The 12,838-nt window shown below is 47.8% G+C and overlaps 1 protein-coding gene and 1 long non-coding RNA gene across 2 annotated transcripts in view; both read right to left on the reverse strand.

The window, feature by feature from the left end:
• LOC113453106 (ATP-dependent chromatin remodeler CHD3-like) overlaps positions 1 to 9,934 on the reverse strand; it is a 32,279-nt gene extending 22,345 nt beyond the window's left edge. The window contains exons 1-5 of the mRNA XM_087917290.1: positions 9,765 to 9,934; positions 7,660 to 7,801; positions 5,829 to 5,960; positions 1,411 to 1,528; positions 1,087 to 1,211 (exon numbers count right to left, since the gene is read on the reverse strand). Of these exons, the coding sequence (XP_087773416.1) occupies positions 1,087 to 1,211; positions 1,411 to 1,528; positions 5,829 to 5,960; positions 7,660 to 7,801; positions 9,765 to 9,853 (606 nt within the window). The 5' untranslated portion in view covers positions 9,854 to 9,934. The remainder of the gene's footprint in view (positions 1 to 1,086; positions 1,212 to 1,410; positions 1,529 to 5,828; positions 5,961 to 7,659; positions 7,802 to 9,764) is intronic.
• Positions 9,935 to 12,643: 2,709 nt separating this feature from the next.
• The window catches only part of LOC148124369 (uncharacterized), a 129,111-nt gene continuing 128,916 nt past the window's right edge, over positions 12,644 to 12,838 (reverse strand). The window contains exon 3 of the long non-coding RNA XR_015740347.1: positions 12,644 to 12,657. This is a non-coding gene — a long non-coding RNA (uncharacterized LOC148124369). The remainder of the gene's footprint in view (positions 12,658 to 12,838) is intronic.

Below are 12,838 nucleotides of genomic sequence, written 5' to 3' on the forward strand. Positions count from 1 at the left end.
CATTACGTTAACCTCTAGGCCAAACTGGTTTTATTCATATTCATTAATCTATGTATCTATTCATCCATCCAAGTATCTCTCTCTCTCTCTCTCTCTCTATCTATCCATCCATCCAAGTATCTATCTACCTACCTACCTACTCACCCATCCATCTACAGTATCCATCCATCCATCCATCCATCCATAGTATGTTTGTCTGTCTGTCTGTCTATCCATCCATCCATCCATCCATCCACCCATCCATCCATCTATCTCTATCCATTATGTATCTATCCATCTACCTATCCATCTATCTATCCATCTACCTATCTTTCTATCCGTCTATCCGTCTATCTATCTATCTATCTATCTATCTATCTATCTATCTATCTATCTATCTATCTATCTATCTATCTATCTATCTATCTATCCATCCATCCAAGTATCTACCTACCTACCTACCTACCCACCCATCCATCTACAGTATCCATCCATCCATCCATCCATTCATCCATCCATCCATTGTCTGTCTGTCTGTCTGTCTATCTATTCATCCATCCTTCTCTCTCTCCTATCTGTCTACTATATCTATTCTCTCTCAGTCTATCTTTCCACTGCACATCTATCTCATCTATCTATATATCATCTCTCTCTTAGGGTATCTACCTGTCTATCACCTGTCTATCCTATCTGATCTATCTAATCTATCTACCTACCATATCCACCCATTCATCCACCTACCTACCTACGTATCAAATGTATTGGCTGTCCATCACGTAACTCTGGGCGGCTTACGGAATGTCCGCACATTCATATCAATATGAAATGAATCAACGGTGCATGGAATGGAGGGACAATGAATTTGGGCTTTCCAACATAGTCGGGGATTAAAGACACTAACGAAAGGCAGAGAGAAGTTAAGAGAGCGTCCAACCAAGGCTTATGACACCTCCACTCATCTCTTAATCCTAATCCTAAACAAAAAGCAATGGATGGACTGTCTTGCTTTGGATGAGCGGGGCTGCTTGCGAAGGGCCAGAGGGCTGATCCCCTAAAAGGATCCCTCCTAATGTTTGCTGTGTCTCCCTAACAGCTTAGGATACTTACCTGGATATCATTATGGGGATTCCAGTCGGAATCGAAGATGATCACTGTATCTGCCGTGGCCAAATTGATCCCTAAGCCACCTGCTCGTGTCGAGAGCAGGAAGCAGAACTGCTGGGCTCCAGGGGCTGGAAAGGAAAAGTTTGGTGAGTAACAGAGGAGAAAAAAAAAAAAGACAAAATACAAGATGAAATATTGAATATTCGGAATGCTGGCTGGAAAATCCTGGCTGGTAACTGCTTGCTTGCAGCAACCGAGAAGATGGCAGGAGTTTCAAAACGGAAAGCTCACCTCCTCTCTCTCTCCGTATAATCATTTTGTACTCACCATTAAACCTATCTATGGCTTCCTGGCGCAAGGCTCCAGTAATGCCGCCGTCTATCCGTTCGTACTTGTAGCCCTCATAGTCAAGGAAGTCTTCAAGCAGGTCCAGCATTTTGGTCATCTGGGGGAGAGAAGAAAAAAAAAGACCCCCGCCCCTCCATCAGCGAAGAAGGCAGGTTGAAGCTTCACGGTCATCAGAATACGGCCCGCTGGCTTCTCAAAAGAGTCGAAACATTTCCAGAAAAATTAAAGCACCGCTTGCTCCTCAACTTGTTTATTGGCCGCTCCAAGTTGCAAGACAGACACAGACTTCGGAGGATAATCCGGACTGCAGAAAAAATACAATGGCTACCAACCTGCCTTCCACAGAGGACCTGTTATACTGCACGAGTCAAAAAGAGGGCTGTGAAAATATCCACAGACCCCTCACATCCTGGACATAAAAGTGTTTCAACTCCTTCCCTCAAAATGACGCTATAGAGCCCTGCACAGCAGAACAACTAGACACAAGGGGAGTTTCTTCCCCCAAACGCCATCACTCTGCTAAACAAATATTTCCCTCAACACTGTCCAACTATTGACTAAGTCTGCACCACGATTGCTACTACTGTTAATCCTCCCACCCAGAATAAGCACCCACTTAACCAATGCAAGAGCCGAAAATCCAAGATTAATCAGAACGGAGCATGAATACATTCAAGGGCAATTCAGAATCACCCTGGCCACTTCAGGCTAGACTAGAGCGTATTTCTTGATAAATTTTGCAAAATTCTGAGATGTTTCTGCAGTTCCCACTGGAAGCAGGAAGAGGAACGGACGTATCCGTGAACTGCCCTTGCAATATATATACTTCTCTGCAATTCTCCCAGGAAGGCAGGTCACCAGGAAACGTCCATCAGTAGAGTCGGCAGCACTTGACGAATACAAATAATCGTTTCCAGAGATAATGAACCTGACAGGGTTACCCCTCTGGTCTCTTCCTGACAACCTCTCTCCGAAATGAGTTCATCACCTCATAGATCCTAGCTGCCATCGGGAAACCAAAAGGAGAAGCTGTCAACCAAGCGGATTAATAGGTCTACTTGGAAAATACTTAGAAGGTGGAGGTAAAAGGCAGAATATATACATATGTGTGTATGTGTGTGTGTGTGTTTTCTTAAGTTTTCGCGGGTACTTACATGTATGGTATTCAGCTTTGTTCGGGTATTTTCCCACGTCGTTGTAGTTGTGCTTTTAAAGTTGTAGCAACGTTTCGGCAGAATCTCATCTGCCATCATCAGGTTTCTGTATTGGGTTCGTCTGTGAGTCAGACTTTCACAGCCGTTTCTGTTTTAAATTTGGGGCTAGCCTATTGCTGTGCCAGAATGGTTTTTTCTTCATCCTGATTGGTTGGGAGTCTTGGTCTGTGTTTATTGGTCTTGGAGTTTTCTGTGTTCTGCTTGATTGGTGTTTCTAATATCTTCTGTCTGTTCTGTGGCTTTTTTGGTGTTTTGATTGGCTGGCAGCATTGTGTTCCTGTATTGGAGGCTTTTAGTGCAGCTTGGCTCCGAGTAAACGGACAGCTATCATTTGTTAGGAAGCTAGGTTTCATCTGGGTGCCTGGTATCAGGGGGAGTCTGTGCCCAGGTGTTTGCCTGGCTTGTGGTGTGTAGATTTTTTTGTTTGAGAGTGCAGGCTTCCAAATAATTGACAGTCTGGTAGAATCATCTCTTCTATTCATGCTTTCAGGTCTTTTTTCAATCTCTATGGCTTCTCTGATAATTCTGTGGCTGGGGTTTTCTATCGTGGCTAGGATTTGGGTGCCCTTGAAGTCGATGCTATGACCTGTGGCTTTCATGTGTTGGACTAGTGAGGATTTTTGTGTTGTATTGTGTTCAATACAGAAGCCTGATGATGGCAGAAGAGATTCTGCCGAAACGTTGCTACAACTTTAAACGCACAACTATAATGATGTGGGAAAATACCCGAACAAAGCTGAATAACATACATGTAAGTACCCATAAAAACTTAAGAATACACATACACACACACACACACACACACACACACACACACACACACACACACACACAATATATATATATATATATATATATATATATATATATATATATATATATATATATATATGTATATATATATATGTATATGTATACGTATACGTATACACACATATATATATATATAATAAATTCCAAAAACCAGAACTAGAATAGACCAGTTGGGATAAGGCTGACTCATTCATCAAAGTACATTCAACTAGAGACTATCTGCATCATTTCCACAATATCCTCACAAGCTGCATACTGACATTATGCAAATGATGCAAACGATGTGGTTGTCCTTTTGCAGCAATTTGTTCCTTGCAGGAAGGCAGAACTGTTCAAAAGACCTTAATTGGGGGGGGAGGAGGGGGGAGAAAGGGCCCTCCCTTATGAAGTCTACCTTACCAAGATCCAATAAATCTAGGTAGGAGCAGATACTCTTATTAGAAATCAGCCGAAGGACTAAGCAGTGAAGAAGAAGAAATATTTTTAGCCTCATCTTAAAAATAAAAAAAAAAAAATCCAAATTATAACTCTCACCTAAATGACTCTAAAACATACAGAATCTTAGGGCTGGAAGGGACCCTAGAGGTCTTCTATTCCATCCCTTTGCTCAAGCAGGAGACCCCCATACAATTTCACACAAGTGGCTGTCCCATCTCTTCTTGAAAACCTCCAGTGGATGAAGCCCTCACAACTTCCGGGAGGAAAATCTTTCCACTGATTAATTGTTCTCACTATCCAGAAATTTCTCCTTATTTCCAGGTTGGATCTCCCCCTCTGGCGAACTTCTAGCTCGGGTCCTAGGGAACATAAATCAAGGCCCTCTTCCCTAGGACAGGCATTCAATTATTTCATATGGTCTGTTGGCTGCCGGCCCCTCCAGCAGCCGAATCAGAGGAGGAGGAGGAGGAGGAGGAGGCGTGGGAGTCAGGGGCAGCATCAGGGCAACCTGTCGAGGTAATTCCCCGTTAGGAGAATGAGCGCATACAGGGAGACGTATTTGAGAGGAGTGTCTGAATAATACACACACAGCACACAGGTACACTGCACAGTAAATGTAGCGTTTTACTGTCAATAAAGGTTTAAGCAGAGTCCAAAATAAGCAATCCAAAATCATTCACAAGTAAAGATCAGTCAGTTTTCAATCCAGGGATAATCCAAATATCAAAGTCCAGTATCAAAAACAGTTCAGTATCAGACTTACATTAAATCAAATAATATCAGTCAATTAGAAGAAATGGAGCAACGGCAATACTTTCCAACAGAAGGAAACAGAGATACACTCACACTCTCTTCTGAGACTCAGACTAAGACAAACCAGGTTTCTGGCTCCATCTTATGGCCGTTTGAGAAACCACACCTAATTAAAGTTTTGCACTTTCTTAAAGATACAGTTTTAAAATGTCTATCCTGGTTTATATATTTCTAACCCAAACAGCTGTTAGGTGACTCATATTCCTAACACAACCTGGGAGCTCAGAGGGGGAAGAGAGAATGGAGCTGGCAGAGAGAGAGGGAGGGAGGGAGGGAGGGAGGGAGGGAGAGAGAGCGAGAGAGAGAGAGAGAGAGAGAGAGATGGAGGTGGAGCCTGGGCCGTTGGTCAGCCCTCAGATGGAGAGTCAACAGCCTGAAGGTCTGGAGGTGGCTGATGAGGAGGAAGGCAGAGGAGAGGGGAGCAGGGGAAATCTATGGGCCGGTCGTCTGGACGGAAGAGCCATCACTGCTTAGTGAAGCCCCACCCAAACTCTGGGGATAAAAGGCAGGGGGCGGAGATGAATAGGTGTGGCAGACAACTATTGTCAGGATTCTGGCAGTGAACCCCATTTAAATTATGAGTTGACAACTACTCATCTCCCTGCAGGATGGACTTGTTGGCCTGCGTTGAGAGAGAAACGTTTTGCTGCGGCTCCTAACAAAGGTCGTGTTTGGGAGCCGGGTCAGAACAGTATTGGGAGGTGCTATCGTGCCTCCCTGGAGACTTCTTTGTCAGGCTAAACATGCCTCCGTAGCCCTGGGGATATACAAACTCGGCAAATTTTAAGACTTGTGGAATTCAACTCCCAGCATGGCTGGCTGGCTGAGGAATTCTGGAAATGTAAGTCCACAAGCCTTACACTGGCCGAGTTTGAACCTTAGAAGCCTTCGCCGTTTATCGTTCGATTTGGCCTCCAGGCCCCTAAATGTTGCTCCTCTCTGCACTCTTTCCAGGATCTCGGCATTCTACTGCATCAGTGAGCCTGCTGCGATTTTTCTGGCAAGGCTGTCACACACACACCCGCTCCAAAAAGAGTGCTGATGACTCTCTCTCTCTCTCTCTCTCTCTCTCCGTCCCTCCCTCCGGGCATCCACCACACCTGAGCCCCCTTTTCTTACCTGGGAGAAGATGAGCACTCGGTGGCCCTGCTCCTTCAGTTTCCTCAGCATCTTCTGCAGTAGCATCAGTTTCCCGGAGGCTTTGATGAGGGCCCCCCCTTCGTAGGCACCGCTTGGCAACTTGGGAGATTCCTGCCGGGACGAAAGACAGGGGTCACTCTTCCTGTGGAAAATAACACGGTGTGTGTGTGTGTGTGTGTGTCGGGTTAAGTTTTTGGATGAGGAGGGAAAGCCCAGAGGAACTGGAGATTTGAGCTGATTTGCCAACCAAGGATCTGTCGTGTGTTAACTTCCCGAGATTAACTCGGGGTCTCTGGTTGTTTCCTTGCAGGCATTTCAGGACCCAGCTAGGCAATGCCATCTGCATTCGAAGAGGGTATGGTTTGTGGAGAAGAGTAGGAGGGGTGGGGTGGGGTGGGGGGTGGGGGTGAGGAGGAGAAGTGTGGGGTCCTTGGTGGTTTCCTTGCAGATGTTTCATAACCCAACTAGGGAACGTCATCAGTGCCAGAAGGGAGTTGGGCTTTTGGAGTGGAAGAGGAGGAGGGAGGAGGAGGAGGAGGGAGGAGGAGGAGGAGGAAGATGACTGTGGGGTCTTTGGCACTCTCTGAGCTTGGGCAGAAACTTCTAGAAGTTTCATGACCCAACTAGGTAATATCATCAGTGCTAGAAGGAGCGGAGGAAGAGGAAGAAGAGGAGGAGGGGAAGGAAGAAGACTGGGGATCCTTGGTGGTCTCTGAGCTGGGTGGCTTTCTTGCAGACATTTCATGACCCAACTAGGTCATGACATCAGGGCTAGAGGAGTGGGGGTTGGGGAGGAGAAGGAGGAGGAGGAGGAAGAGAAGAAGAGGGGAAGGAAGAGGAGGAGGAAGAGGAGAACTGTGGGGTTCTTGGTGATCTCTGAGCTTAGTGGTTTTCTTACAGTTTCATGATCCAACTAGGTAATCAGTGTTAAAAGCAAGTAGGGTTTGTGGAGAGGAGGAAGAGGACTGTGGGGTCCTTGGTGCTCTGTGAGCTTGGTTACTTTCTTGCAGACATCTCATGACCCAACTAGGGAACATCATCAATGCTACAAGGAAACAGGGTTTGCTCTCTGTTTATCACTGCCCTGCCAGTATTGATGGCGGGAGAAGTTTTGGCGATTCCTTGATAGAGAGCTACCCTAAGTCTTGATTAGAAGGTCTTTGCCAGCAATCCGGACCCAAATAAGCGGAGATTAAAACCAGGGTCAATACCAGACCAACATTCAAGCAGTAGCCAATACTCCAATCAAGGAATTACCAACTCTGACAAACAATCCAACAGTAAACAACAGCCTAACCAAGGAACCATTGAGAACACTCCTGCCAACACTGACAAAGCAAGGATATAAACAGAGAGTAAACCCCACTCCCTTCCAGCACTGATGATGTTGCCTAGCTGGGTCAGGAAATGTCTGCAAAAAATAGCCATGCTCAGAGAACACAAGGATTCCGCAGTCCTTTTCTTCTTCCTCCTCCTCCTCCCTTCTTCCCTGCAAACTCAATTCCTTTCTAGCACTGATGATGTTACCTAGCTTGTTCGTGAACCGTCTGCAAGAAAACCAGCCAGCTCAGAGAGCACCAAGGACCCCAACCCGGAGCTACAAATATTTCCTTCTACAGATGCAAGGTTAAATACAAATTTCAAAACTTATCCAGGAGTTCCTTTTGCAGTTTCTCCAGGGAGAAGCTGCCCGCCTGCTAGTGTTATAAGCGGAAGGGAACCCTAAGCTGAAGACAACAATTCCTGTCCGGCAGAGCAGACTGTCCTGGTCCCCCCACCCCTCTGGCACCCACTGGGTTGGCAAACGTACCATCGCAGCGACGGGGAAGAGATAGGGGTGATTGCAGCATTTCTTCAAGTCCATCATGATGTTGAGCAAGGAGACCTGGTTCCCGCCCCCACGCGAGTTCAGAGCTTCGAAGTTGCGAGTCAAGATATATTTATAATATTTCCTGATTTGGGAAAAAAGGAGGGTTAAAAGGGAAAAAAAAACAAGCAAGAAGGGAAGAGGGATAACGTAAGAAAAGGTGCTATAATCCACTTGCCCACAGCAGCACATATAATAACTTTGGGGGGGGAGAACCTGTAACTAGATGGTAACATCATTCCCCCCGTTTGGGGTGGGGTGGGGTTTCATTCAATATCCTGAACCCCAGCTGCTATATAAATATATAAATATAGCTGCTAGATCAGTGATGGAGAACCTTTTCGTTGCGGTGTGCCGAAAACGCAGGCACGCCGGCACCCACAATGCAACGCACCCGCCCCCTGCACATGCGTCGCGCACATCCCCGCCCTGCCCCATACCTGCACTGCGCATGCATGTGCCACCCAGCTGATTTGGGGCCCGTTCAGGCCGTTTCGCCCTCCCAGAGGCTCGAGGAAGCCTCTGCAGCCTCGCGAGGCTGAAAAACGGGCCCGTTCAGCACTTCCGGTATTCCGGAAGGACCGGTTTTCAGCCTCCCGAGGCTACAGAGGCTTCCCTCGAGCCTCTGGGAGGGCGAAAACGGCCTGAAACGGGCCCCAAATCAGCTGGGAAGCACACGCATACGCAGTGCAGGTTAAGTTTGGCTGGGGCTGACGTGTCCACACAAATGGCTCTGCGTGGCGCCTCTGGCGTGCATGCCCTAAGTTTGCCATCACGGTGCTAGGTCTTTAGCTGGCTTGGTTGAACAAGATTGTGCACGCACGAAGTGAACTATGCCCGACGAATCCCTCTTGGAGAGCAATTCCTGTACGAGTCCAAGAAAATAATTGTGTTTTGGCAAGAAGTTAACACGTTGCATTTTTAGCACTTCAAGCCCGACTCCCTCAGTTCTGGTGGCAAACCTATGACACGTTGCCTTCGGTTAACGCGCGGTGAGGAATCTGAGGCCTCCGAAAATCATTCCAGCATTCTCGCACAATTTTCAGAGGCTCCAGAGTTTCCATCACACGATTTCTAGAGAGTCTAGACTAGAGGAGAGGCCGCACATTCGCAGAGGCCTCTTTTCTGCATGTGTGTTTGTGTGTGTTTCTATACATGACAAAGAGAACAAGAGAGAGAGAGAGAAAAGAGAAAAAGAAAGAAAAAGAAACCAAAAGAGGGAGAAAAGAGAGAAAGAGAGAGAGAAAAAAGAGAGGCGGAAAAAGGGACCCAATAAAATCAAAGTAGCCATTTTCTAAATTTTCGATCTGCCAAGCCTCAAAAGTTCTCCATCTCTGTTCTAACTCAACAAATTCCTGTTCCTGGTGCACAAAACTTAACCAACACCCAGAAACTTATATCGTAACTCTGTATCCCCGCTTTACTTTCAAACACACACAAACCCTGAAAAAGAAGTTCCAAACGTGCTTTTCTTTTGCCCCCAAAAGGCAACTGGATTTTTGGGGTTGTTTTTTTTTTTTAAAGTTCAGTTGCCTTTGGAAGGTGGGGAAAAAAAACCCAAACACCTTTAGGACAACTGTGACCTGGAGACAGGGGCGTGAATTCAGCCAGTTCAGCTGAACCGAAATTAAATTTACATCCGGTTCGCCGAACTGGTAGTTGAACCAACCAGCTGGCCCCGCCCACCCTGCCCCTCCCCTTCCAGGAGCCTCCGCGCAGCCCGTTTCGGATGCAGGTAAATGCACCTGTTTCCGTTTTCGCCCTCCCGGAGGCCCGAGGGAAGCCTCCGGACTCTGGGGAAGGCCAAAAAAAAATGGCCAAACCGGAAGTCCTGGTAGGCCACGCCCACCCAGCAACCAGGCAGAGAACCGGTTGTCGGGTGGGGGGTTTGAATCCCACCCCTGCCTGGAGATGATGGGAGAATAATCTCCACGGAGACCTAAAAAAAGGAATAAACCCTCCAAATCACAGAATTCCACACGGAAAGGACTTGAGGGTGCTTTGAACCCCCCACCCCCGCGCCCCCCACCCCAAACGTTGCCCCGTACTTCTGCATGGGGCTCAGCTCCACCCGAACGATCAGCTCCGTCTTGGCCGGCATGTTCTTGAAGACGTCGGCCTTGAGGCGACGTAACATATGAGGACCGAGGAGGTCGTGGAGTTTCTTAATTTGATCCTCCTTGGAGATGTCTGCAAATTCCTCCAGGAATCCTTCCAGGTTACTATGGGAGAGAGAGAGAGAGAGAGAGAGAGAGAGAGAGAGAGAATCAAATGACATACACGGGTAAGTCCTCGACTTGCGACGGTTCGTTTAGTAACCAGTCAAAGGTTACAATGGCACGGGGGACGGGACGGACTGTTTTTTTTCAGGCTTATGACCGTTGGGTCAAACAATCAAAATTTGGACACTTGGCAAACGACTCGTATTTATGACCAGGAGATTTATGACAAGGTGTTCCCGCTTTGCTACTTTCTGACGAGCAAAGTCCACGGTTGGAAGCCAGATTTGCTTCAACAGCCGTGTGACTAAGTTAATAACTGCGGGGGCTCACTTCAGCAACCGGGCAAGGAAATGCGTGAAAGGGGACTAAACTCACTTAGCGACTGTTTTTAGTGGGCAACATGAATTTCGGGCATCATCATGGTCATAACTCAAGGACGGCCTGTGTACGGTTTAGTCCTAGATTTACGATCCCAATAAGGGATGAGAATTCCCCTTGGTTGGAAAGCCAGTCATGCCTGAATTTTAACAGATTAACAGAGTTGGAAGGGACCTTGTAGGTCATCTAGTCCAACCCCCCACCCAAGTGGGAGACCCTCTACCATTTCTGACCGATAGCAGTCTCAGTCTCTTCTTGAAAGCCTCCAGGGATGAAGCTCCCACAACTTCCGAGGGCAACTTCCGTTCCATCAGTTGATGGTTCTCCCTGGGGATTAGCAGAGTTGGAAGGGACCTTGTAGGTCATGTAGTCCAACCCCCCTGTCCAAGCAGAAGACCCTACACTATTTCTGACAGAGGGCAGTCCTGTCTCTTCTTGGAAGCCTCCAGGGATGAAGCTCCCACAAGTTCTGAGGGCAACTTCTGTTTCACTGGTTGATCGTTCTCCCTGTCAGAAAGTTTCTCCTTATTTCCAGGTTGAATCTCTCCTTGTTCAGTTTCCATCCTTTGTTCCTTGTCTGGCATTTGGGTGTCTCGGAAAATAGCTTGACCCCCTTCCTCCTCCCTGTGGCAGCCCCTCAAATATTGGAAGGCTGCTCTCCTGTCTCCCTGGTCCTCTTCCCTAGACTAGCCAGGCCCAGTTCCTGCAACCGTCCATCGTAGGTTTGAGTCTCCAGTCCCCTCATCATCCTGGTTGCTCTTCTCTGCACTTTTTCTAGAGTCTCAACATCTTTTTTATAGTGTGGTGACCAAAACGGGATGCAGGACTCTAGGTGTGGCCTTACTAAGGCTTTACAGAATGGTATTAGTACTTGATCTAGATTGTATCCTTCTGTTAATGCAATTTAGGATTGCATTAGCTTTTTTGGTTGCTGCTGCTGCACACGGCTGGCTCCTATTTAGCTGGATGTCCACTAAGACTCCAAGATCCCTCTCACAGTTCCTGCTACTGAGCCTGGTTTCACCCAGATTATATGGGTCCTTTTGGTTTTTCTTGCCTAAGTGTAGGACTTTACTTTTCTCTACACTGAATTTCCTTTTGTTAGATACAAGGGTTCGAGTCTGTCGAGATCCTTCTTTCCGTCTTTTTTGGTTTTGCCCTGGTTGTTAAGCAGATCGCTGCCATGCTTCTGTCGGTGGGATGGGAGGCCTCACCCCTAAAATCTTCTAAGGCCAAAAAGGATCTGAAGGACCATCAACGACAACGCAGGGCAAGCGGACAGAAACCACCAGAATGTCGGCTATACCCAATCTGGCCAGGAGAGGGAGCCGTTTTGCCAGACACAAAACTTTGCGAAAAGAGAATCAATTTTGTTAAAAGTTTCCCCCAAGTCAGCTCCGAGCCGCCACACACATACCCGGGTGATACCATCAAGGGGGTGATGGGCTCTTGCAGGGCCCCTTCAAGTGTTGCCAAGGTATCCAGTTGTTTTTGGGTTGGCAAGAATACCCCTGCTTCCTCTAGGATTCAGGGGTGTCCAACCTTGGCAACCTTTGAAGATTTGTGGGCTTCAACTTCCCAGGTCAGCACAATATTTTTTTTAAAAAAAAGAGGTTTGAGACTCTGGAAAGGGTTGTGGGGAGAAGAAGATTAGGGGGCTGGAGGCTAAAACCACCTTCGGAGCTGGTAGCCCATCGTTCCAGCCTCAATACTGCATCAAACTCAGTTTTTTGTCTAGTCTCGCGAAAGGAAGGGCCAGGGGGTGACCAGACAGCAGAATTCTGGTATTTGAGGGCTGCCACCAAGAAGAGGAAGGGGGCCCACCTATTCTCCAAAGCCCGAAAGGCAGGACAAGAAGCAACGGATGGAAACTCATCAAGGAGAGAAGGAACCTGGAATTCAGGAGAAACGACGGGGACGATTCACCAGTGGAACTGCATTTGCCGCCAGAAGTTGCGGGTACCCCAACGCTGGAGGCTTTTAAGAAGAGATTGGACAGCCATTTGTTTCGTTTTTCCTGTCTGGGCAGGGCGTTTGGGACTAGAAGACCTCCAAAGGCCCCTTCCAACTCTCTTATTCTGCTAATTCCCCAGCCTGGTCGGAGTCCATAAGCCTTAAAGTTGCCAAGGTTGGAGACCTCTGATCTAACCCCTAGGACTCCCTGGTAATTAAAGAGAGGGGAAGTAACAGGCCTGTTTTTATCCTCCATCTCTAAGAAAGGAGGAGAAAGGGGAGGCAGAAATCTCACTGCTTCTCTCTCCTCACTCGCCCACCCCTCCCCTCCCCGGAGCCCCACGTGGCCCGTTTTGGATGCAGGTAAGTGCAGGGGGTGCGCGGGAGGCTCGGGGAGGGCGAAAAACAGCCCCCCCGCCCCAGAAGTTCGGGAAGGCCGGAAATGGGCCTGCGTCCAGCTTCCGAAGAGCCTCCCGCAGCCAGGAGGATGAAAACAGCCCCCTGCCGCCCGCTGGCTGTGATGCAGGAGGCCGGCGAGGCCACGCCCACCCAGCCACCAGGCAGAGACC

The sequence above is a fragment of the Pseudonaja textilis genome, chromosome Z (genome assembly GCF_049901715.1).
Source record: "Pseudonaja textilis isolate UNSWEBS1 chromosome Z, rPseTex1.2, whole genome shotgun sequence".
NCBI lineage: Eukaryota > Metazoa > Chordata > Lepidosauria > Squamata > Elapidae > Pseudonaja > Pseudonaja textilis.